The 27,199-nt window shown below is 34.5% G+C and overlaps 1 protein-coding gene across 5 annotated transcripts in view; it reads right to left on the minus strand.

Moving 5' to 3' along the window:
- Positions 1-27,199, minus strand: part of CNTLN (centlein) — a 286,705-nt gene that overhangs the window by 54,143 nt on the left and 205,363 nt on the right. For 4 of the 5 annotated variants that reach the window (XR_015727497.1, XM_087869621.1, XM_045780217.2 and 1 more), the window contains 3 exons: positions 25,236-25,416; positions 16,750-16,843; positions 16,445-16,668 (listed from right to left, as the gene is read on the minus strand). Coding sequence is in view for 4 of the 5 variants with exons in the window: in XM_087869621.1 (XP_087725747.1) it covers positions 16,445-16,668; positions 16,750-16,843; positions 25,236-25,416 (499 nt within the window). In the remaining variant the exon portion in view is untranslated. The remainder of the gene's footprint in view (positions 1-16,444; positions 16,669-16,749; positions 16,844-25,235; positions 25,417-27,199) is intronic. The other variant, XM_045780215.2, reaches the window with a different exon arrangement.

Below are 27,199 nucleotides of genomic sequence, written 5' to 3' on the forward strand. Positions count from 1 at the left end.
TGTGCACTAGAAAAGAATACTGTAGTTGGGTGGAGTGTTCTATATATGTCTGGCAGGTCCAATTAGTCTATAGTGTTCTTCAAGTTCTGTATTTCCTTATTAATCTTGTCTGGTTGTTCTATCCATTGTTAAAATGGAGTATTAATGTCTCCTACCTACTGTTATTATCTTCCTGTCTATTTCTCCCTTCAATTCTGTCAAAATTTGTTTAACATATTTAGAAGTGCTGATATTTGGTACAAAAATATTGAAAATTGTTGTATCTTCTTGGTGAACTTACCCTTTTATCATTATGTAATATCCTTGTCTCTTCTAAAAGTTTTTTTGTTTCAAGTCTATGTTGTCTGATACTAGCATAGCCACCATGGCTCCCTTTGGTTACTATTTGCATGGAGTATCTTCTCCACCCTTTCACTTTCATCCTATGTGTCTTTTTAAATCTAACATGAATCTCTTATAGACAGCATATAGTTGGATCTCATTTTCTAAAGTCTATTCCACTCCACTTTGTCTTTTGATTAGGGAGTAAATGTAAATCCAGGTAAATTTAAAATTGTTATTGACAGGGAAGGACTTGTAGCTCTTTTGTCCCTGTTCTTCTCCCTTGCTGTTTTCTTTTCTTTTCTTTCTTTTCTTTTCTTTTTTGTATGTTAGCTTTTTGTAGTGACATGCCTTGATTTCTTTCCCATTTTGTTGTGTGTATCTTCTACAGGTAATTTCCTTGTGGCTACCATGGGGCTTATGTGAAACATCTTATAACAAAGATTCTGAGCTGATAACAACTTAACTTCAATAGCTTACAAAATCTTTGCATTTTTACTTCTCCCTCCCAAACATTTTATGTTATTGATGTCACAAATTACATATTTTTATGTCTGTCCATTAACATATTTTGAAGTTATTTTTTACACTTTTGTCTTTTAACTTCTATGTCAGCATTAAAAGTGATTCCCACACCATTATAGTTTCACAGTTCTCTGTATTTTATTGTATGTTTACTTCTACCGGTGAGTGTTATACTTTTGTATGTTCTCACGTTGTTTAGTGTCTTTTCGTTTCAACTTGAAAGACTCCGTTGAGCATTTCTCGTAAGGCAGGTCTAGTGCTGATGAATTCCCTCAGCTTTTGTTTATCTGGGAAAACCTTTATTTCTCCTTCACTTTTAAAGGACAGTTTTGTCAGATGTATTATTCTTGGTTGGCAGTTTTTTCTTTAAAAAAGCATTCTGCCCCTTTCTCTCTCTCATTTCTCCTTCTGTGACTCCCACAGTGCACATATGGATCCCTCAATATGTCCTGTAAGTCCCTTCAGCTTTCTTTACTCTTTCTTCTTTTCTTCTTACTTCTCTGCCTGGATAATTTCAGATGACCTGGCTTCAAATTCACTGATTCTGTCTTCTGCTTGATCAAGTCTGATGTTGAATAATTCCAGTGAACTTTCAGTTCAGGTATTGCATTCTTCGGCTCCAAAATCTGTTTGTTTCTTCTTAATATTTTCTATCTCTTTATTGCAAAATTCTTATTTTGTTTATGCATCATTTTCTTGAGCTCGCTGAACATCGTTATGATGATTATTTTGAATTCTTTTCAGATCATTTATATACCTCTGTTTCTTTAGGGTCAGTTTCTGAAAATTCATCTTATTCCTCTGACTGGGCCATTGTACCCTGCTTCTTTGTGTTCCTGGTAACTTTGTGTTGCTATCCATGCACTTGAAGAAACATCCACCGCTTCCAGTCTTTACAAACTGACTTCACATTGGGAAAAACCTTCACCATGATCAGCCCAGCTAGAGATTCTGGAGGCTTTCAAAACTCTTCTGTGGATGTGACTTGTCTGAGCTAGTGTGTGTAGATTTCTGATTAAAGAAATTTTCTGTTTGTTTGCTTCCCAGGAGCTCATAATCCCTTGCTCACTCTGGTGCTTATCTGCTATACTGGGGTCCTCAGAAGCAGCAACATGCCATCCAGCTCTTTTGCAATTTCAGCAGCCCCCAGACATCTACTTAGAGTACGTCCAGTCCCACTGGTGCCCCAACCTGGGCAAGACAGAAACTAGTCCCTCAGGCAGCCCCTGAAGAGCTGGGACATTTTATACACACTCCATTCTTCTTCCTTCTGTGTTAGCCTCTGTCTGCTGCACCAAAGACCTTGTGGAGCAGCAGCATGCCATCCAACTCTTGTCTAGTTCTTAGTGGTCCCAGGCTTCTAGAGTATATGGGTCCTGTCTGAGGTTTAAGATGAGCAAGTAACAAGTCCCTTGGGCACTATCCCCCTTAAAAGCCACAACAGTGGATACCTGCTCCACCCTTCTCTCTCAGCTTCTGTCTGGTATGGCATGGGTCCTGAGCAACAGCAGCAGGCCATCCAGATCTTTTGGTTCTCAGTGGCCTCCAGGCATCTAAAGTATGGCAGGTCCCATCAGTGTTCTCAGACAGGTGAGAAAGAAGCCATTCCCACAGGCAGCACCCTAAAAGCCAGAATGTTGGACATAGGGTCCAATATACTCCTTCTCTCCTCAGGAAGGACATAGAAACCAGGAGTTTCCTCTGGATCACAAGGCAGTGTAATAGGGGGAGGGACTAAGTTGAAAGAGTGCCACAAGCGACTTCAATATAGCTAGCTTCTCACTTACGAGGGGTGCCGTGCCTTTTCATTGGTTTCTGGATTTATAACAAAAGGAATTGGCCTGAGTATTTTTGTTGAATTGGTTTCTTTCTTGGAGGAAGGGTCTGGTGCTTCGTTCCAGTTCTGCCATCTTGCTGATGTCGCTCTAGATTTTCTGCATCTTTAACACAGTTTCCCCCTTTCTTTGTTGTAGTAATGAATTATATGAATGATGAAACAACCTGTTTATTTCTAGAATTACCCTCACTTATTTATGATATTTATTTATCATACATTGATTTGATTTGCTAATAGTTTAGGAATATTCATCCATGTTCATAGCTAAGACGAGCCTTTAATTTTCCTTTTTTATATTTTCCTATCTTGTTGTGGTGGTACAGCTGTAGCACCCTCATAAAATGAGGCCGAATTTACTTCCCTTTTTTCTATTCTTTGGGAAAATGTGTATGCCTAGAACTTACATATAAAACTCAAATTTCAATCTCACAAACTGTTTATAATGTGGTATTACTTTTTTATTGATAGCTTTATTAAGGTATAATTTACATAGATGAAATTCATCCATTTTTGAAGTATTTGATTGAATGACTTTTAGTATATTTATAGATCTACACAATTATCACCAAACACTAATTTTAGAACACTTCCATCATACCAGAAAGAAACCTCATGCCCACTTACAGACACTCCTTTCCCAACTCCGTGCCTATACAATCTCTAATCTCCTTTTTGTCTCTATAGACTTTGCCTTTTCTGGACATTCCATATAAATGAAATATTACTGTATTTGATCTTCAGTGACTGACTTCTTCCACTGGGTATGTTTTCAAGGTTCATCCATGTTGTAGCTTGTGTCACTACTTCATTACTTTTTTATTGCCAAATGATTACCCATTGTGTTGGTGTTTGGGTTGTTTCTAATTTTGGGCTATTATGAATAATGTTGCTATGAACATTCATGTACAGTTTTTATGTGAACTCCTATTTCCAATTCCCTTTAGTATATACCTAAATGGAATTGCTGGATCATATGTTAAGTCTACATTTTGCCTTTTGAGGAAGTGACAAACTGTTTCCCAAAGTAATGCACCACTTTCCATTCCCACCAGCAATGTATGAAAGTTTTAATTCATCTATATTCCTATCAACACTTGCTATTGTTTGTCAATTTATTAGTATCAATGATCCAGCTTTCAGTTTTTTTTGATCTTGTCTACTGCACGTTTGCTTTCTACAATATTAAGTTTTGTCCTTATCTTAATATGTCCTTTTTTTCTATTTTCTTTGGGCTTATTTAATTGCTCATTCTTAAATTGAATGTAACCAATTACATTGGTAGCTCATTAATTTTTAACATTTCTCTAGTCCTACTGTATTTAAAGGTATACATTCCCATCTGAGTACCATCTTATCTGCACCCTACAAGTTTTGATATTATTCAATTTGAAGTATTCTCTCATTTTTACTTTCTTCTTTGACTTATTAGTTATTTGGAAATGTCTCTATAAGTCTGCATCAGAATTTTCAAAGTTAAGCTTTTAAATTGATTTCTAATTTCATTTGTGTTAGACAATATTTTTAATATGACCCCAAATATTTAAAATCTGTGGAGAGCTTTTTTTGGCTTAATTATGTGAATATTTTTGATAAATATTTAGAGCAACATTTTTTATTGTTTTGTTCAAATAATGTATATGCTTAGTGACTGTCAACTCTATCTTAAAAGTAATAAAATTTGCAATTTTTGCATTACATATTTGGAGGCCAAGTTTTTAAATATTCATATTTATATATATTAAGTGCTTATATATTAGTTTATGTTTGTTCTCCTGTAAAGCAAAATTCCTTGAGATAACTCTAAAAAGTATGCACATTTAACTATATTCTCCAATTCCTCTCCTTCTCTTCCCATTTCTTAGTTCCTCTCATGGACTCATTCTACTCAGCAGCATTTGACATAGTTAGTCATTCACTAGTCCTTGAAGTACTTTCATCACTTGGCTTTTAGATACTCTGTCCTCTTGGTTTTCTTTCTACTTAATTGGCCTCTCCTCTTCTGGTTCTTCCCCGTCTGTGCAAACTCTAAAGGTTGGAGGGCCCTGGACTCAAATCTGGGACCTCTTCTCTTTTTTATTTATCTTCACTCCCTAAGTGATCCCATTCCAGCTTCACATTTTAAAATATGATCTAAATACTCATAACTTCAAACTGATACCTCTAGCCCTGGTCTCTCCTCTACATTTGACACTCAAATATCCTGCAGCTCACTTGATACCATCACTTCAGCGACAAAGTGCCATTGGTTACAGCGGTAAGCTGTCACTGATTTTAGCCCCCAGGGATTTACATCTTTTGTTGTTGTTGTATGTTCTACATATTTAAATGGTGTACATTTATATTTGTTATATTTTGTCCAACTTTCCTGGTATGTTTTTTCCTCCCATGATATTTATTATATAATATCATCACAAATATAGTCTATTATCAACTTTCTAGTCACTTTAATTAGAATATTGATAGATATCTTAAATACTTAACTTTCTGTTTTTTTACCTTCCCATGTATGATTGGTCATCAAACTCTGTGTGTTATACCATTGTAAAATCTCTGTTTGTTTTTTCTTTCTACTTCTATTGGTATTCTCTAGATATTTGTCATCTTTTGCTATGATATTTAAACAGCTTCTTATTTACTTGCTTCCATTTAATTTCTATTTTCTCAAAGTTTAGTCTCACACCTAACTGTACATCAGAACCACCTGAGGGCTTTTAAAAACTAGCAAGGTACAAGGATTACCACCAGATATTCAGATTTAACTGGCCTAGGGTAGGGCCTGGGCAAAAGTATTTTTTAAAGCTGCCCAGGTGAGGAGAACATGCAGCTAGAGTTGAGAACCACAGCTATACCAGATTATTCACTAGTCTCAACAAACTGCTTTCTCACCTTGATGTCTTTTCAAGCTTTCCTTCTTCCACTGGCTTTGTTTCAAAATCAAACTAAACTATAAGTCTAAGCCCAAATACTACCTCCTCAAAAGCCTTACTAAATAATGACTATGATGAATGACTGTCTCTTTCCATCCACTACATATCCATGGCATATGTTTACACACACACACATTCACACATGATAGATAGACAGATAGATGGATGGATAGATATTACAATTTCTTTGTATCATGATATACATGTTCAACTCTCCTAGTAGTGCATTATATAGGGATCAAAGATAACATTTAATTCACTGTTGAATATCCTATTATTAGAGTGCTTTACCTGCTTTAGGTATATTAAACTAAAATAAATTGTAACAAATACACCTATCCATGTGCAAGCCAAAATTTTAGGCATTTAAAACCAAACTCTAAAACATATGAATAATTAAATATCACAATGATTCCACAGTGGGAAAAATGTTATAATTTGTCACTTCTAGGCACGTTGCTATTTTAACAAGACAGACTTAACTGAAAGTACATTGATGCAAAGACTAAAAGCACTACTAGGAATATAAGACTGTGCAATATACTATAACACTGGTTCATTATAAACAGAAAATAAATCTCCAACTGACGTTTTCACATGTATTCAGTTATTTTCTTATCTTATTCTTTTCTGTGTAAGATCACAAGTGCATCTGAAAACAAGAGTATAAAAAGTATGATTTTACAGTACATAGTGTTCTGAGTGATAATAATAGTTCCCTACAAAGTCTAATATAAGACACAGACATTCTGTTAACAAATACCACTTGGTTCATCTAGAAGATAAGACATAGGAATAAGACAGTCACGTCCAATTCCACATGGATTCTCAGCTCAGATCCTGGTTTTTGCACAGTTTACCTTGCGAACATGATCCGAGTGACATTTCACAAATTCCTGGATAAATGTTGCTACACTCTGCTAGGAGAGAGACAGGCTGTGTCATGCACAGATCAATAATAGCACTGTGTTTCATCAGCTTCAAAATCAAAAGTGCTTCATCTGGCAAAAGCCATGGCCCTAGAGAATCTGACATATATAAACTGAATACCCTACAAGGAATGTGTACTACACAAGCTATTGGGGTAAGATAAAAGAAAACTCTGGAGATTAGCAATGAAGTACAATAAGAGAGTAGTTTTCTACTTCATTATTACTAGAGGTATGAACACAGACCACAAAGATGAAAATGAGGCTATTTAAAATTCTACAATTCCTGACAGGAAAAAAAAAAAAGTCTAGCACAATTTAACACCTCAGTCTTTTAAATAAGAGTTATATAAGTAAATATAAACGAAAGATAAGTGTAAGTTTAGGATGCAGTAGCAATCATATATATCTATACAAATGAACATGTTTTATGGAGATCCATAAAATACAGTCCTTTTAGAATTACAGGGTTTGCTAAAAGACTCTTCAGATTTAATAGTATCCTCCTCTAAGTTTATATGCTAGATTAACCTAAAAACCCAAGATATTTGTTGAATGGGTTTTGCTGTTGTTTTTAATTCAAGATTAGTCTTCTATTTGGGTTTTGATTAAATTAAGATTAATTGGTTAATGCAATTGGACAAGAGCTGAAACAAATTTGAAAATTCAAATCCTCAAAATGAACCTGCTTTAAGACTGCAGTTGCCAAAAAAGTTTCTGAGAACAAAATTTGCTGTTGCAAAATTTAACTATATCTGACTCAGAGGGCAGAGGAATCAAGACTTCACCAAGATATCTGAAGAGATAATGATGTTTAATCACAAAATAAATAGCAGTCTATATTTATGACATGTACATTGAAATATTACATGTAAGTTCTGAGATTATTTGGTAACACTCCGGGTGAGGAGTTACAGTAAAGGCAGATTAAAGGCTATAAAGCAGCAATGGTCTAGGGTGAAAGCCTGGTTCTCCAGCCCATATTTTGAAAAGCATCTCTTCTCTAACTTTTGGAAATACTGTCATGCCTCTGGGGATTGGTTAGTACTATTATTAATATAGAGAAATGGCATTTTGGGGGGAAAAAGGAGTATCCTTTCCCTTCAGAAAACATGTAGGGCCATTGCACAAATCAGGGTTCAGAAAATTAAATGCTTAAGAGTTACAAGAAAGTGAACACAAATAAGTGAGTTGGGCCTTATAGGACTTTTGATAAACAGAATGCCTCATTCTCCTTGAAAGCACCATAAGACTAACATTGCTGACTCTCATATCAAAATCGTAACTCCCAACACTTTCATGATACTATATAATCTATCAATTGATTAGTCAACTTTTTAGTCCTTTCCTTCAATGTTATCAATGCCTCACTTCCTCAATATAAATGAATATTCAGTCTTGACTTATCTGTTCTCCTAACTCTCAAATTTATTCTTTAGTTCCTAATCACAAAAGTCTGTAGGATACTTTCACTTATATGTCACATTACTACCCCAACTTAATAAATTACAACAGAATTCTTTTATTTTATGCTAAACTTAGAAAAGGAGAATGGCTCTGGGAAATGTTGCATACAAGAAGTGATATATGAACCAGACTTTAAGTGAGGTGCTAGATTTAGAATGATGTAAAGAAAAGAGGAAGGTACATGAAGTAGAACACAATTTTTTAATCTTGATAAGAATATGTGATATATCAGAGTCTTGGCAAAAACTAGTCATAAATCAATCTTCATTCTTTTATTGAGAATGTACTATGATCTTAAATAAGCAGGATTCTGCGAAAGTTATCAAAGATGTATAATATACACATTTTTGCCTCTGAGGAGCAAATTAGTTGCTGGATCCAACAGAATTCACAAATAGCGAACTTTAAAACTATTAAATTTAAAGTTGTATAAAAAGTCAGCTTAGAAAAGTAGAAAGACGGGGCGCCTGAGTGGCACAGTGGTTGAGCATCTGCCTTCGGCTCAGGGTGTGATCCTGGCGTTATGGGATTGAGCCCCACATCAGGCTCCTCCACTATGAGCCTGCTTCTTCCTCTCCCACTCCCCCTGCTTGTGTTCCCTCTCTCACTGGCTGTCTCTCTCTGTCAAATAAATAAATAAAATCTTTAAAAAAAAAAAAAAAAAGAAAAGAAAAGTAGAAAGACTATGGAGTTAAGATCAAGAGATAGACGTAGGTTGCAATCCTAGAATGCCAGCCAACTCAGCTTGATCTTAAGCAATTCACTCCAATTCTTTAAGTCTTAATTGCACTACATATAATATAATATAATATAATATAATATAATATAATATAATATAATAACACTATCCTCCTTACAGGTTGACATAATGAATCAAGAGATAAAAATCAACTAATGCAGTCCTTCGCATCAACAACTTCAAAAATAAAAATCACATGATCACATCACTAGATGCAGAAAATCATCTGACAAATTCAACACATATTTACAGTAAGAACTCTCAGTAAATTAGGAATATAGGTGAGCATCCTCAACTTCATAAAGAATATCTACAAAAGCCCTATAAGTAACATCACACTTAATGATGAGAAACTTGAACCTTTTCCACTAAGATCAGGTGCAGGGCAAGAGGTCTCCTCTCACCCTCGCTTTTTGTCATACTGGAAGTCCTACCTAAGGCAGCAAGAGAAGAAAATGAAGTGAAAGGTATCCATAACTGGAGGGAAGAAATAAAACTGTTCACAGATATGACTGTCAATGAAGAAAATCCAAAAGAATAAACAAAAAAACTCCTGGACCAAAAAAGTGATTATGCACACAGTTGATGGATAAAAGGTTAATAAATGAAAGTCAATCCCTTTCCTATATATCAGCAGTGAACAAGTAGAATTGAAAAGCAAAACATCCCATGTACATTAGCATAATTAAAAAGTAAATACTTTGATATATAGCTAACAAAATATGGACAATGTCTATATAAGAAAGACTAAAATAGTTTGAGAAATGCAATCAAAGAAGAACTAAATAAATGGAGATATTCCATGTTCATGGAAAGGAAGATACAATATTGTCAAGATGTTAGTTCTTTCCAATTGGTTCTACAGATTCACTGAAATCTCATCAAAATCCCAGCATGTGAATACTGAAAAACTGATTCTAAAGTTTATATGAAGAGGCAAAAGACCCAGATTAGTCAACACAGTATTGAAGGAAAACAACAAAGTTAGAAGACTTAACACTACCTGATTTCAAGACTTACTGTAAAGTTACAGTAATCAAAACATGTGGTATTGGTAAAAGAATAAATATAAATAGGTCAATGGAACAGAATAGACAGCCCAGAAATAGACCCACATAAATAGAGTCAACTGATCTTTGACAAAAAAGCAAAGGCAATACGATGGAGAGAAGATAGCCTTTCCAATAAATTGTGCTAGGATATTTGGACATCTACAAGCAAAAAAAAAAAAAAAATGAATCTAGACACAGACTTTATTCCCTCACAAAAATTAATTGAAATGGATCACAGACCGAAGTGTAAAATGTAAAGCTAAAAAATTTCTAGAAGATAAAATAGGAGAACCTTTAAGTGATCTTGGGTATGGTGATCGCTTTTTAGATACACTAAAAGCATGATCCATGAAAAAAATAATTGATAAGCTGAACTTCATTAGGATTCAAAACTTCTGCTCTACAAAGTCCAGTGTTGAGAGAATGAGAAGGCACATTCTGCTATAGACTGAAAGAAAATATTTACAAAAGACATATCTGATAAAGGACTTTTTCCAAAATACACAAAGAACTCCTAAAACTCAGTAAGAAAACAAAGAACCCAATTAAAAAGTGGGCAGGAGACCCAAACAGACATCTTACCGAAGATAAACATGGCAAACAAGCATATAAAAAGATGGTCCACATCATATGTCATCAGGGAAATGCAAATTAAAACAACCATGAAATACCACTACACATTTTCAGAATGGCTAAAATCCACAACACTGTCAACATCAAATTCTAGTGAGAATGTGGAGCAATGGGAATCTCATTCATTGCTTCTGGGAATCAAAATGGTACAGTATTTTGGAAGACAGCTTGGCAGTTTCTTACAAAACTAAACATATTTTTACCATATGACCTAGAAATCATGCTTCTTGGTATTTGCCCAAAGGCATGGAAAACCCATGTGCATGTAAGACCCTTTATGGGGATGTTTATAACAGCTTTATTCATAATTGCCAAAGCATGGAAGCAGTCAAGATGTCCTTCAGTAGGTGAGTGGATACATAAACTGTGGTACATCCAGACAATGGAATATTATTCAGTGCTAAAAAGAAATAAGCCTTTGAACCATGAAAAAACAGGGAGGAAACTTAGGTGAATATTATCAAGGGAAAGAAGCCAGTCTGAATACTGCATGATTCCAACTATATGACATTCTGCAAAAGGGAAAGCTATGGAGACAGTAAAAAAAAGAAAAAAAAAATCTGCAGTTGCCAGGGATTGGAGTGGGTGGGGAGGATAAATAGGCAAAACATAGAGGACTTTTAGGGCAGTGAAAACAAATACATGAATAGTATGTGTCATTATGCATTTGTCCAAACCCAAAGATTGTACAATAGCAAGAGTGAACTATAAGGTAAACTATGCAGTTTGGGTAATTATGATGTATCAATGTAGGTTTGTCGATTGTAATAAATATACCTTTCTGGTGGGGATACTAACAATAAGGGAGTCTATGCATGTGTGGAAGCACGGGATATATGAGAAATCTCAGCACCTTCTTTTCAATTTTGCTGTGAACTTAAAACTACTCCTCCCAAAATAAAATTTTAATAAAAGAACATACAATTTCATTGCTCTCAAGATCTACCTTCCACAAAACAATAGAACACAGTTCAGTGGAGTTCTTTGACACTCTGCAACAAGGATTGCCTTCCCCCTAGTTTCTAAAAACAAGTTCCTCATGTCCATCTGAACCCTCTATAGAATACCCTTAATGTCTGTGTTTCTAGTATGTACCACAAAACTCTTGTAGCATGTACCCCTTACACAGTTCCAAAGGTGCTTCCACATTTTTAGGTATTAGTCACAATAGCACTCAACTGCTAGTACCAAAATCTCCATTGCTCTGCTTGGGTTGCTATAACAACAACAAACCCCCCGTAGACTGAGGGCTTAAACAACAGACATTTAATATCTTACAGTTCTGGAGGCTGGAAGCAAGAAATCAGAATGCCAGCATGGTCAGGTTCTAGTGAGAGCTGTCTTCCAAAGGTCACTAAACCCACCATGAGGGCCCTTCCCTCATGACCTCAACCAAATGTAATTACCTCACAAAGGTTCCCATTCCCCAAAACCATAACATTAGGAGTTAGGGCTTCAACATATGAATTTTGGGGGAACACACTTCAATCACGGTGATAATAAACCTCCTGAAATCCATTTTGTTAAACAAATAAGGAAGGGAAATTAATAAAATAACTCATCTATTCATATATGAATAAATGGTACAGATTCTAATTTCTTTAAACACATATTACTTCAGGAGAAGCCTTATTAGAAATAAATTTCACAGTATGTAAAATTCCACAAAAATTTATGTTTGATATCTACCAGCTGATATCTTACATATAATTATGTAATACCTAATGCAAAACATTCACAAGATTTTTTAAAAGGTGTTTTTATAGCTAAAGCTGCATTTTCTTTTATTATATGGATTCTGGTAGTTTGCTTCTATGAGTTAATTCTGTTTAAATCTACATGATGACACATATGTGGCTATAAGGAGTTTCCACAGTCATAATACAATTAAGTAATGTTACTAGAACAAAAGAAGATGACATTTACATTTTGCTGTTCTTAAGATTTGGGACTCATTTTTCACAGTTTTCAGTGTGAATTATTAGTAAGTCTCTTGAGTCAAGGAACTGAGTGTTCAAACTGCAAAAGCTAGTCAATATTATAAGCTTTAACATTTCTATTCCTTGATGTTCACTTTTATAATAGAGAACTGAATGTGTTAGAAAAAGAAAACATGTTTAGATTCAAAGTTAATTTTAAGAAAATTCACCTTAAATGCATTTTACTTTGTTGAATTTAATAATAATTGAAGTGCTTTGTCTAATAGTAGGTTCTCTATACATCTAAAAATGTTATATAGCTATTATACTTTACCATAATATATTTTTAAAGATTTTATTTATTTATTTTGAGAGAGAGAGAGTGAGCAAGCAGGAGGAAAGGAAGGGGCAGAGGAGACAGAGAATCCCAAACAGGCTCCACACCCAGCATGGAGCCCAATGTGGGGCTCCATCTCACAACACTGAGATCATGACCTGATCTGAAATCAAGAGTCAGACACTTAACCAACTAGAGCCACACAAGCACCCCTTCCATAATATATATTATGTAAACAATTATGTTGGCAGTAGGTTTTACTAATTTGAATAGAGAATTTATTAATTATTCTGTCAACCATGAATACATTATCAATAAAAGTCATGCAATACTATTATTTGTTGGTATATTTTCCCATTTAAAACCAACATTTAAAAAAGTTTTACTGAGATATAATCCACATACCACACTATTGATTCAAAGTATAAATTTTCAATGCCTTTTAGTATATTCACACATATGCCCAACCATCATTGCAGTGAATTTTAGAATATTATCAACATTTTAAGCAGAAACCCACACACTTTAGCAACCACTACCATGTTCTTCTTTTCCCCCAGCCCAGAGCAAACACTAATCTACCTCTGTCTCTATAGATTTGCCTATTCTAGATATTTCATATATATATGGAATCACATAATATGTGCTCTTTTCTGACTTGCTTCTTTCACTAAATATAATATTTTTAAGTTTCATCCATGTTGTAACATGTATCAATACTTCATTACTTCTGGTGGTTTAATAATATTCCACTGTATACATATACCACATTTATCCTTCCACCAATAAATGGACATTTTGGTTATTTCTACCTTCTGGTTATTATCAATTATGCTGCCATGAACAATACTGCCTTAATATTTACTATCATGTTGCACAGAACCTTACAGTAATACAGAGGCAAGTGCCTAGGCTTTCTCATTTCTTTCCTGAGTATTCACAAAGTTTTGTGAAAGCATGTGTCCTCCAGATTCCCAGGAATATGTCAGAGGCTTTCAAAACTTTTATAGACATCTCATTCCCCAACTTTTCCTTTTACGCTATTTGGTTAATACATTGTTTGACCTAAACTAGAATCTATCACCTCAGGCAGCCTGAAGTTAAAACACTTGCCTGTAATTGTTTTGACAATCCCATCCACCTATCTCACCTGCCACAAAGCCTGCTCACAGTGATTGAGATCAGAGTCATCTTTTCAACTGGGGTCTTCAAGGAAAGCATCAGACACGTCAAATGATGACAACTGTTTGGGAATCAGGCTTTATAGGAGTTATAGTTCCATTCAGCTTCTTCTGGTAGTTGCCAGGCTGCATGGGGAACATGGACCATCTTTATCCCTAGGCTACTGCAGAGCTGGGATTGTGGAGAATGGGACCAAGGCAAATTATGCCATGAAGTTTCCTATTCTTTAGACTCAGCTGTTTTTCTTGAATAATATACACTAGATTGTTGCAAGTCTCTGGTTAATTTCCAGAATTTCCTAGAGGAATTATGAGTGTTCCTCAATGTACATAGAGAACCTCAAAAATGTTTTATAGTTTTCATGGAAAATGCTTTTATTTGATCTTCAATCTTTTTAAAGGGAGGAGTTTATGGTTTAGAAAACTTGTAACCCCTTGATCCACCAATTGTCTTAGAATTATTACATTGATCCTTTCTCAGGAGATTAGGTTCTGTACAAAGTGTTATGAAGATGTTGATTCCCAATAATGTTTGCTTGTTTCTTCATTTCTTTATGGAGGAAAAAAATCTTCAAAATCCTTATGCTAATAGTGATATATGCTACGACATGGATGAACTTCTAAACATTATGTAAAGAGAAAGAAGCCAGACACAAATGCCACATATTGTAAAATTCCATCTATATGAAATGTCTGGATAGGCAAATCTTGAAAGGGAGCAGATTCTGTCACCCCAAATTATGTCTCTTTGACATAAGGGTTATTTTGAGCTAAAGGCAACCAAATCCCAGCAGATTCGAGAAAAGCTCTTTACCCATTCCCTTCAATTGCCTAAATTTACATTGGAAAGCAACCCTGTACCAGGAAGAGAGGTATTACCAGAAGTACCTTTTTAACTAAGAAATTATTCTTTTAAAGATTTTATTTATTTATTTTAGAAAAAGAGAGACCAGAAGAAGGGGCAGAGGGAGAGAATCTCAAGCAGACTCTGTGTTGAGTGTGTGGAACCTGATGTGGGGCTCAATCTCATGACCCTAAGACCATGACCTGAGCCAAAACCAAGAGTTGGACACAACCAGCTGAGCCATCCAAGCACCCTCCTTTTTACCAAAGAACTTTATCTGCATAACAGAACCAAGTTTGTTTTCCAAATAACTCCTCTAGCTTTCCTATGAAAGGCCTTCCTCCCTTTGTACCCCAGACCCCCACCCCTTTCCTTAGCTCAGGATGTTATATAAGCTTCAATTATCTAGATGCTTTTTGGGTCTCATATTTTTACGGGTCTCTAATACATATGAAATTAAATTTGTTTTTCTCCTGTTAATCTGTCTTATGACAATTTAATTATTCGACAAGCCAAATAACCTATAAGGGAAGCAGGATAAATTTTTCTGCCCCTAGAATCTATATAGAGCGTAGATTAGTAGTTGCCTAGAGCTGGCAGAGATGGGGGAAGGATGATTGATAAAGGGTACAGGGTCCCTTTATGAAGTTATGAAAATGTTCTAAAGTTGAGTTTGGTGATAGCCGCCCAATTGTGTCTATATTGTGACAGCCACTGAATTAAATAAGAGAATTGTATGGTATGTGAATTATATCTCATTAAAGCTATTACAAAAAAATTAATAGTGGGTGATTTAAATATTTCACTCTCAATAACTGATAGAGCTAGATGGAAAATCAGCAAAAATATGGAAGAGTTGAACATCATTATTAACCAACTAGACTCAACAGATTATATAGAACATTCACTCCAACAACAGCAGAATACACATTCTTCTCAAGTGCACATGGAATATTCTGTAGTACCTACTATCTATTAGGCCAGAAAACAAGTCTTAATACATTTTTAAAATCCGGATCATAGAAAGTAAGTTTCAGAGTACGTTTGGAACATGGATCAGATTTGGTTATAAGGCTACTTCCGGAATGAAGCCAGAACACAGTTCTTAGTATAATTAGCATAACAGTAATCCTTTATAATTAAAACATTTACTGGGTATTGCTTGAATCAAAGCACTAGATAATAGAAGTAGAGAATTTAAGCACAATTTAAAATTATGTATGATAGTGATTTAAAAATTATTTTCTAAAATGATGAATTCTTCTGTGTAAGACAAATTTCAAAAAATCATTTTTTACACAAGCAAATACATTTAAGAATGAAGACTTAAGGAACAATCTTTTCATTTGCCTTAAGATTAAATTATGATAACCAGCAATGTTATAATGTGTCTAAAAACTGTTGCAGAAAACTCAATTCACCTGAGTTTAACAAAAGCATAGATAAGTTACAGGAACACATTAAAATAGATATTTATGTTAAAATCTTTGCATGTTATACTAGTATTTGCAAAGAGGAACAGAGGTAATTACTATAATAATTTGACTTATAATGAGAAATTCAAAATTTTAGACATGGGCAAATGGGCAACCTAAATGCATTTATGAAGCCTGTTCTCAAAATCCAAGTTATAACACAATAAAGAACACAAATATGAACCAAACAAAACATGTAAAACAAAATATCCACCCTTATAATATAGTCTATTATAATTAATTTTTAAAGGGCTTTACCTTTATTGTCTGTCTGCTTGTCTGATATCGTTGATCAGATACTTGCTGTTGCTGAAGGAGTTTTTCATTGATTTCTTTATATTCTTTGACAGACGATTCTGCTATTTTTTTGGCATTCTGAAGTACACTGTTTTGTTGTTGTAAAGATACAATACGTTCTCGTAATAAAATGATATTGCTACTTGATTTCTGCGCAGTTATATTTTTCCACTTTTCTCTGTTAACTATAAAGATGATGTTCATAATATTTTTTAAAAAAACACAGTAAATTAAAAAGACATTGTTAATTTCAAGTACATTCTTACCTCTGGTAGGAACCGTTGTATGTGAACTCTTTTGTATGTTACCATTCTTCTTATGAAAAGTTGGTTTTTTGGCATTCTTGTAATGGAAATAATTCTAAATTTGAATGTTTTATAAAAATTAGATTATTACTCAATAAAGACTTCAAGTGAATGAACATAATAAATAATATTCTTTACCTAAAAATATATTTATCTATGCAGACTAAAAATTTTTAAATAAAATTCTATAACTGATACCAAGAACTCATAAATGAACATAATATGTGCATTAAAATTGAACTAGAAAAAAAAGAAGTTGACCTAGTAGGCACAACATACAAATACAAAATCAACCCAGAAGTGGTACAAATTTAACTTATGGACAGTTTAAAAATCTGGGAGGAAATATAATAAAAGCAATAAAAATATTACCAATTCAGTATATATACTGAAATTACAAATTTCCAATTTGTGATTTAATTTAAATCACAAATTACCAATTCAGTATGTGTGTGTGTGTGTGTGTGTGTGTGTGTACATGTGTATATATATATATGTGTATATATATATATATATATATATATATATACATATATATATATGTTTATATATATACTGAAATATACTGAAAATATATAAAACATTATATGGTTTCAATAAGTCCTGATATTCAATATATCCTTGTGTAAATGGACTATCTATCATATCCCAGAATGGAATGCTGACTGTGACAAATAAATCTGTTTTTTTCTTTTATCTTTGATTCCCTTTACTCATTTCTTCAAACCCCTCCCCCCCTTTTAAAGTTGGTGAAATATTTTGGAACAAAAGTCATGGCTTCATTTTATTTAGCTTCAGTGTATTAGAATGTTGTGAAGAAAACATACAGCTTCAAGGAAAGTTACTTTATAACATCAACATTATTTTAGCTTTGTCAGAAGGGTTTAATCAGTCTACATGCAACAGATAATAGTATTTGAGAAAGGAACCTAGTTTCCCAGAAAAAAAAATATGGCTCTATATATCATTATTCAAATGATATGTGTTCTCTGGAAAAAAAAATCCATACATACAGGAAAGAAAAAAGAAAAAATAAGTGACCAGAAAGCCTACTGTCTAGAAATAATCATGGTCAAAATTTTAGGATATTTTCATCTAGATTATTCTGGAGGATGAACAAAAATGGCATTATACTATTCATATTATATTGAATCTTCTTTTTATTTTTACTATATCAGAAACATAAGATAGTACTTTGATATTATAAAACATAGATTAAAAAAATTTTTTTTCTTTCCTTTGCCCCAGGAATTTCAGACTTGTAATTAGAGATGCCAGCAGATTAAAAAATAAAAGAGTTTGCCCAAAGTAAAAATTTAAATAGGAACATGTTTTCAAAATATTATAAATCATAATACTAAAATATGAGGTCTTATTTAAGAATTTATTGGCTAAAAAACAGGAATGCTATCAATCTAGAAAATGAATTCTTTTTAAAAAGGAATTTTTTTTTCAAAGATCCCAATTTTGGAATAAATAATTATAATAAAAACCGAAGGAAAAATAAATTTGATCCAGTGTTACTTTGGCAATGAGCCACATATTTTATTTAAGATAGGGATTTCCTTTAAGCCAAATACTTTTCCTTTAAACTTACTTCATTCTCAAAATATTTCTGAAATACCTCATTTGAAATTCTTTAGAACCAGTATATAAGATATATTTTTAAAAAATATTTCATTGCTTTATGAAGATTCAAGTGCCAGTCATGTACTAAGCATTAAAAAAAAATGTCCCAAACAAAACTACCAAATTACCACTATTAGTCACCAAACTTGGTGTCAAATTAACTGGACCTAAAATAAGAAAGAATGGGCTTCCATTTCCAGGATTATTTCTGACTAGATATTCAGAAAAATTCTTTTTTTTTTTTTTTTAAGATTTTATGTATTTAGAGAGAGAGAGAGAGCATGCACGCAAGGGGGGAGAGGGGCAGAGGAAGAGAGAGAGTCTTAAGCAGACTCCAAGCTGAGCATGGAGCCTGACGCAGGGCTTGATCTCACCATTGTGAGATCATAACTTGAGTTAAAACCAACAGTCTGACACTCAACTGACTGAGCCACTAAGATGCCCTCATAGAAATTCAGGAAAATCTTAAACACTGATATCAGCACACTTAAAGTATTTTTTTAACATGGCAAAATGTTAAAGGAATTCTGATGCCACAAATGAGGTAGAAGCAGGAAGCCAGAGACAGACGTGACTGACAAAGTGGCCAGCAAAATACAGGACAATTGATAATCTCCTCTGAACTTGATATTCCATGTCTACAGCAACACAGAACATAAAAGGCATGGAAAGATGGCCTAGGCCGCCAACTCAAGATGAGAAATTTGAGGTTACAAATCTAGGATATAGTGTGTCAACAGTTTGTCTCTCTCTCTCTCTCTCTTTTTTTTTTTTTTTTTTTTGCTGAGTAGTATTACATGGAATGGATGTATCACAGTTTAACCATTCAGCTATTGAAGGAAATTTTGGTTGTTGCCAGTTGTCAGATATTAGACATAAAGTTGTTATGACCATTCATATACAGGTTTTTTTGGTAAACGTAAATTTCCATTTCTCTGGGATAAGTGTCCAAGAGGCAAATAGTTGGATTGTATGATAAATGTATGATTAGTTCCTTTTTTTTTTTTTAAGATTTTATTTATTTATTTGTCAGAGAGAGAGACACACAGCACAAGCAGGTTGAATGCCAGGCAAAGGGAGAAGCAGGCTCCCCGTGGAGCAAGGAGCCTGATGCAGGACATGATCCCAGGACCCCAGGATCATGACCTGAGCAATGGCAGATGCTTAACTGAGTCACCCACATGTCCCTTTTTTTTTTAAAGAGTTTATTTATTTATTTGTCAGAGACAGAGAGAAAACAAGCAGTGGGAAGGGGCAGAGGCAGAGAGAAGCAGACTCCATGCTGAGCACAAAGCCCAACCTGGGCCTCAATGCCAGGACCCTGGGATCATGACCTGAACAGAAAGTAGATCACTGACTGAGCCACCCAGCCACCCCTTCCTTTTTTTTTTTTTTTTAAAGAAACTGCCAACTGTTTCCCAGAGTGCTGTACCACATTATATTCACACTAGCATTATATGTGAGATCCAGTCTCCCTGCATTCTTGTTAGCATTTGGTATTGCCACTATTTTTAGTTTTACCTATTCCAAAAGATGTGTATCTCATCAGAATCTTAACCTTCATTTCCCTAATGGTTAGTGATGTTAGACATCTTTGTGTGTGTTTATTTGCCTTCCATTTATCCTTCTCAGTGAAATGTCTGTTCATGTTTTTTACTCCATTTTCTAACCAGATTATTTAAATTTCTATTGTTGAGCTTTGACAAAATCTTTATATATTCAAAATATGAGTCCTTTGTCACATAAATGGTTTGTAATACTTCCTCCCGTCTATAGCATATCTTTTTTTTTAAATATTTTTTAATTATATTATGTTAGTCACCATACAGTACATCCCTGGTTTCTGATGTAAAGTTCGATGATTCATTAGTTGCATATAACACCCAGTGCACCATGCAACACTTCCCTGTATCACTACCCATCACCAGCCTATCCCATTCCCCCACCCCCCTCCCCTCCGAAGCCCTCAGTTTGTTTCTCAGAGTCCATAGTCTCTCATATAGCATATCTTTTTATCCTCAAAAGAGGGCCTTTCACAGACTGAAATTTCTTAATTTTAATTAAGTCTAATTTATTGATATTTTCTTTTAGGGATCCATGCTCTTGGTGACATACCTCAAAAGGATTCATCAAGCCCTAAGTCCGGAAAATTTCCCCTTACTTTTCCTTCTAAAAATTTTATGATTTAATGTTTTACATTTATATCAGTGATCTATTTCAAGTTAATTTTTGCATAGGGTGGGAGGTTTAGGTATAAGTTCTTTTTTTTTTTTTTTTTTTTTTTGTTAGGGCTATTCAATTGTTCCAGCACTGTTTGTGGAAAAGACCATTCTTCCTCTATGAATTGCTTTCGTATCTCTGTCAAAAATTGCTTTTTCATACTTGTGGATCCATTCTAGATTCTGTATTCCATTATGAAAAAATAAACCTTTCTTCCCCTCTTTTATTTTTATTTTTTTAAAGATTTTATTTGACAGAGAGACAGCCAGCGAGAGAGGGAACACAAGCAGGGGGAGTGGGAGAGGAAGAGGCAGGCTCCCAGCAGAGCAGGGAGCCTGATGCGGGGCTCAATCCCAGAACCCCGGGATCACGACCAGAGCCGAAGGCAGACGCTTAACGACTGAGCCACCCAGGCGCCCCCCTTTCTTCCCCTCTTGGTGGGTGTTTGGTGTCATCAGTCTCGAAATCAAACTGAGTAGAGGGAATTGATGCCACAATCCTCACAAATACTTACTTTTTTTATTAAAATTTCCATTTGGTTCTTTTTTATATCTTCTATTTCTTTGCTGAGACTTTCCATTTCATTCTTGAGATGTTCTAGCTTTTCATTTATTTGAAGTCTGTTCGTAACAGCTTGTTGAAGCAATTTTATGATGGTTTCCTTAAAATGCCTGTCATGGGGTGCCTGGGTGGAACAGTCTGTTAAGCATTCAGCTCTTGGTTTCAGCTCAGGTCATGAGATCAAGCCCTGCATCAGGTTCCAGGCTCAGTGTAGAGTCTGCTTGAGATTCTCTCTCCCTCTCCCTCTGCCCTTCCAGCTAGTGCTTTCTCTCTCAAATAAGTAAATAAATCTTTAAAAAATAAAATAAAATGCTTGTCATGTAGTTCCAACATCTGTGTCATCTTGTTATTGGCTTCTGTTGATCATCTTTTCATTCAAATTGAGGTTTTCCTGATTTCTCGGTATAATGAGTAATTTTCCATTGTATCCTGGACATTTTGGGCATTATAATTCAAGACTCTGGATCTTATTTATATCTTCTATTTTGGCAGACTTCCTCTGATAGCACATTGGTGGAGCAAGAGAGCACCATCTCTTTCCGATTGGGGATGCAAGTCCAGTTTCTGCCGACACCATGGTTGGGGAGGGACACCTCATTACTGTTTGGTAGAGATGAAAGTTCAGGCTCCTCGAAGGCCTCTGCTGATGCCATCCTGCCTGGGAGATGGAGCATTGCCTTGTTTCCATTCCTCACTTAGTTCTACTGACACAGTGAGGTAGGGGGGAGTGAGATGCTTTACAGATATGGGAGGTGATGAAAATCCCCATCTCTGCACATGGCCTTTGAAATCACCCTGTTGGGAAGGGAGGGTCATTTCTTTACTGATGGATGAAAATGGATGTCTCACTCCCTCTGTGACTTCTGATGACATGGATGGAAGGGAATCATTACCACTGGCTCCTCACTTTGTTTTTCTAACACTACCCTGATGGGAGGAGGAGAGGTACGGGGTGACTCCTTAGAGCCAGGTGAGAGTAAAAGTCTAAGGTTCCCCACTAGGTTTGTTTTTTTTTTTTTTAATGATTTTTTATTATATTATGTTAGTCACCATACAGTACATCCCCGGTTTCCAATGTAAGGCTCGATGATTCATTAGTTGTGTATAACACCCAGTGCACCATGCAATACGTGCCCTCCTTACTACCCATCACTGGTCTATCCCATTCCCCCACCCCCCTCCCCTCTGAGGTCCTCAGTCTGTTTCTCATAGTCCATAGTCTCCCCACTAGGTTTTTACCAATGTGGGTAGAGGTAGGTTTGCAATTTTTTTTTTGTGGTATTTGGGTAGAGTAGGGTGATTATTGTGTAAAAATTTTCTATCTCGCTGGGCTGCCCCTTTCTTGGTCATTTAACTAGAGAGAGCAGGGTTTTATTGAGGCATTTCATCATTTGACCAATTGGTGTTTCCAGGTGACAGGTTTCTTCAACATCCAGGCCAGGATATATGAGGCAAAATGAAAACCCAGAAAACTCACCAATCATATTGCTTCTTGAGTCTTGTGATTCCTAGGTGGTCTCTCTTTTCTCTACTCTTCAGAGTCTTCTTATTGTTTTATTTTTACTTTATATTCTTAACAGTCCCTATCAAAATCCCAAATGATTTTTTACTGAACTTGAGAAGCTGATTCTAAATTCATTTTGAAGAGCAAAGCATCAAAAATACTGAAGAGGCTCGAAGAACAAGATGGAGAACTTGCTCTATTATCAATCCAGATGATTATAAAATAATAGTAATGAGACAGCATGATATAAATAAATATACTGATAAAAGAGAAGAAAAGCCTAGCAACATACCCACATGTATATGTAAATTTGATTTAGAACAAAGGTGGCACTGCTAAACATAGTGCGGTAACTGTGGAACTTCATCCCTATCTTACATTACATGCATATCAATGCCAGACATAGACATGAAAATCAAAATTGTAAATCAGATAATACAGGAAAAGATAACAAGGAAGATAGTATAAGAAAATTTCTAAGTTGGAACAGGTAAAAATTATTATATAGAACACAAAAAGTGCTATTCATACAAGAAAGAAAAATTGATGTGACCACATTAGAATTAAGATATTCTGTTTCTCAAAATATTCCATTAGGAAGAACAAAAAAGCAGGGAGTAGGGCAAGATAGCTTTAATATATATAACGAAAGACTCATTTACAGAATATATATAGGAATTCCTACTAATGAATAAAAAAAATACAGACAACTCATTTGTAAAATGGGCAGACTTGAAGAAGCAATTTTCTAAAGAAATCCAAATGGCCACCAACTATGAGAAAGTACTCAACACCTTATTAGTAAGAACAGAAACATAAATTAAACCCAAAACAATATACCTCAACATATATACAAAAGTGACTGAAATGGGAAAGACTAATATACCAAGTGTTGATAAGGAGCAGTAAAAATTTTCATAGTCTACTGGTAGGTGCAACAAATTGGTACAACACTTTGGAAAACAGCATTATCAACTAAAATCTTATCATCTATGGTGCAGTAATTCCACTCCTAGTATTTCATTACAGAAATGCCCATGCTTGTGCAATAGAAGACATGTACAAAAATATTCATTGCAACATTATTTGTAAATAATCCAGAATGAAGCAACCCAAAATTCAGCAGTAGAATGGATAAATTATGGCATATTCAGGCAATAAAACACTAAAGACAGTAACGAAAATGAATGAATTCCACATATTATTGAACAAAAGAAGCCAGACACAAAAGAGGACATATTGTATAGTTCCATAAAACTCAAAAACAGGCAAAATTAACCATAATGTTAACAGAGATAACATCATAAGGAAAAGGAACAGAGTGATTAAAGTTAAATTAATGATAATCTTTTGGGTTAATGAGTTTTAATATTTTCCAAACACAACTACTAAAATTTAGTCAACATTTAGTTTCTTTTTTTTTTTTTTTTTTTTTTTTAAAGATTTTATTTATTTATGTGACAGAGAGACAGCCAGCAAGAGAGGGAACACAGCAGGGGAGTGAGAGAGGAAGAAGCAGGCTCCCAGCAGAGGAGCCCGATGTGGGACTCGATCCCGGCACGCCGGGATCACGCCCTGAGCCGAAGGCAGACGCTTTAACGACTGCGCTACCCAGGCGCCCCAACATTTAGTTTCTGACTGCCAACAATGTACATAGATCTATTCAAAGTAGTTTATACCGTATTCTCTTATTATATGAAGGGAATTATGACTTACTTGTATTTACAAACTCATTGTTGCACACAAGTGACTGTAAGTAAGCAAAATTACCAACCAAATAATATGTGGCAAAATAGGAGATTTCTATAAAATCTATCGATCAATCAGTAGGCACTTAGCATATAACTAACTCTTCAGCTGAACTTTATTCTGGAAGTAACTAAAATAGAATTTTGTTACCCTTAAAATTTTCCTCCAAAGTTCTGAGCAGATTTCAAAAAATAAATACTTTTGGATTTGGCTTTAAAGAAACCCAATAGGTTAACTCAAAGATAATCTGATTTTTTGCAACAAAATTAAATGATATTTCCACAATTTTTCACTGATTAATGCTGAGCAGGTAAACCTTTTGGTGACAAGATTTATTGAATGAGTTTTTTGGAACATCAGTTTTTTCAGATTTAAAATACTTTGAGAAATTAGGGAAATTTGTAAATTTAAAGATTTAATCAGAAATTTAAAGATTAAAGATTTAGTCAATAACTTTACCATCACAAAGGCTAATATGAAAACAGAAATTTTATCACATGGTATATTTTGTATACCTAAAAATGAATAAACTTATTGTCACCTATTTTTTTTGGCTAAGATATAAATACCTTAAGATTTATATTTAAGAAAATAATATCTGTTTCCATTTTCAACTATACAAAAGTTTGTAACAAATTGGTACTTAAAAATTATTAAAAAGTTGAGTATTTCCACTGTATATTTTCTAGGGATTCAAATGAAATCACTGGCCACAAAATTTAAGTTATGAAGCATAAGATAAAATTAAAAACATAGCTTATAATTAAGCAACACTCTGTCATACCTTTGGGGTCTTGCCATCTGTATTTGAATATATTTGCACCATTTCTTTTCCTTGCATTTTGCTGTCTTCTGTTTGGTCACTTTCTTTCTGGTCTCCTCCATCTTCTATGGGACTTATTTTCTGGGATGTTTCTACAATAATTGTTCCTAAATTTTGAGAGGTCTGTGCTTCAGAATCACTGCTTTTGGGAAAAAAAAGGGGGGAACATAAAATCCAGGAAGAAGAGTTGTTAAATGTACCTCTTTTAAGTTCAAGACCAAATACTATTATAGCACATACTGCATATAAAGCTCTAAGTTTAATTTGAGCATTTACTGGTTCTCTGTGTTAAGAAAATTAGTCTAAATATGTTATACAGTCTGTTATTTCTGTGGATTCTGTACATGGCCTCTAACTTATTAAGATGAATAAATAAGTACGAGTAGGACTTCTTTAACCTGATGGGGCATCTACATTGGTGACTGAAATGTGAATATCACTTAAATGGAGACCCATTATTGCAGGAGAATTAGCAGACTCAGCAAACAAGCACTGGCCTGGTACTTGAGTTCTGGCTATATGGCTCTTTTAGTTACCTACTGTCTCTGGACCATATTTCTTCATATGATAAATGTTATATTGTATCAGTGGGTCCTAATTTTTTTCACAACCAAACATCCTCTCTATTATAATTCCCTTATGTACACCGTATTTGAAAAGTGTATCTATCAAAGAAAGAGTATGCCTGTTGAAAAATACTTAAACGTCATAGTTACTTGTCACCAGATGAAAAGAAACTAAATGTTAAAAAAAAAAGTTCTCCAAAATTGTAAAAATCTCATCAAGAAATTAGAATATCTAGTATCAAATGCCTGGTAGTACCATTTCTGTAGTACTTCTACTAAGTGTTAACTCAGAAGGATGTTTTAACAATGCCAGGGTTGGAGCACTTACGACTTTCTGAGCCGGGACAGAAAGTTTTAACATTTCTAACAGAAAAGTTTTCCCTTAGTCTTGGACAATCTCTGAATCTCTGAGGCTTTCACCCACTGATGCCAGTTCCATCTCTTATGTCCATTCATTATTTAATAAAATGCCTGGTAAGCATCAATTATGTGCCACTTTCCCAGGCACAAATGACAAAGTAGTAAGTGAATAAAGGAGATAAAAGTCCCTGCCCTTATGTAGCTTTCATATTAACGGGGTGAGTTCAGATAACAAGAAAAATAAGTAAACCTATATTATGTTAACAGTTGGTGTTAATGAGAAGGAAAATAAAAGTGTTAAGGTTGAGTAGAACATACAAATAAGTCCAATCCCTTTTCCATATGGATGATCTCTTAACTATCTGGATATGGTCATTTGATGCTTGAAACATCTCAAGAAAAACATCCCCAGCTTATTCAAATATTCCTATTATGTGTGTTTTTGAGATGCTTTTCCACCCTGGTCACTCTTGAATATGGTCCACCTTATCTTCATGGAGCATTATGTCCAGAATTCAATTTCATATTCCAAGTATACTATGTGAATTACTTAGCAGAACTCCTGGTAGATGCAGACTAAAATTATGCAAGCTTTTCTGACATGTATATTGTACTGTAGACTCATACGAGATTTAATTAAAACCTCCTACAATATTTTTATGTATACTTTTGCAAAGTCCTATATTTTTCCCATTGTATCGTTGAGCAATTGGCATTTTCCAGCTAAGTAATGGACCCTGTAGTCTTCTACGTAACTCTATCTTCCCAATCTATTGCTATCTTTGGGGATTTTTATTCTATTTTGTAAAGTATTTTCTATCCCTTTCAATGTCATATTATCCACAAATTTGATAAACATGCTTTGCTGAAATTCTGCTTTTCCTTTTTAAGGTATTAACAACTCTTCCTGATGATCACCCATCACTGAAAGGGCATTGGTAGAAGTTATTTGTATATTAGGACCCACAGAAAGCAGGCTGTGCCAGTGGCCTGGCCCAT

This window comes from Ursus americanus, chromosome 18 (genome assembly GCF_024610735.1).
Source record: "Ursus americanus isolate L20-20 chromosome 18, mUrsAme1.1.p, whole genome shotgun sequence".
NCBI lineage: Eukaryota > Metazoa > Chordata > Mammalia > Carnivora > Ursidae > Ursus > Ursus americanus.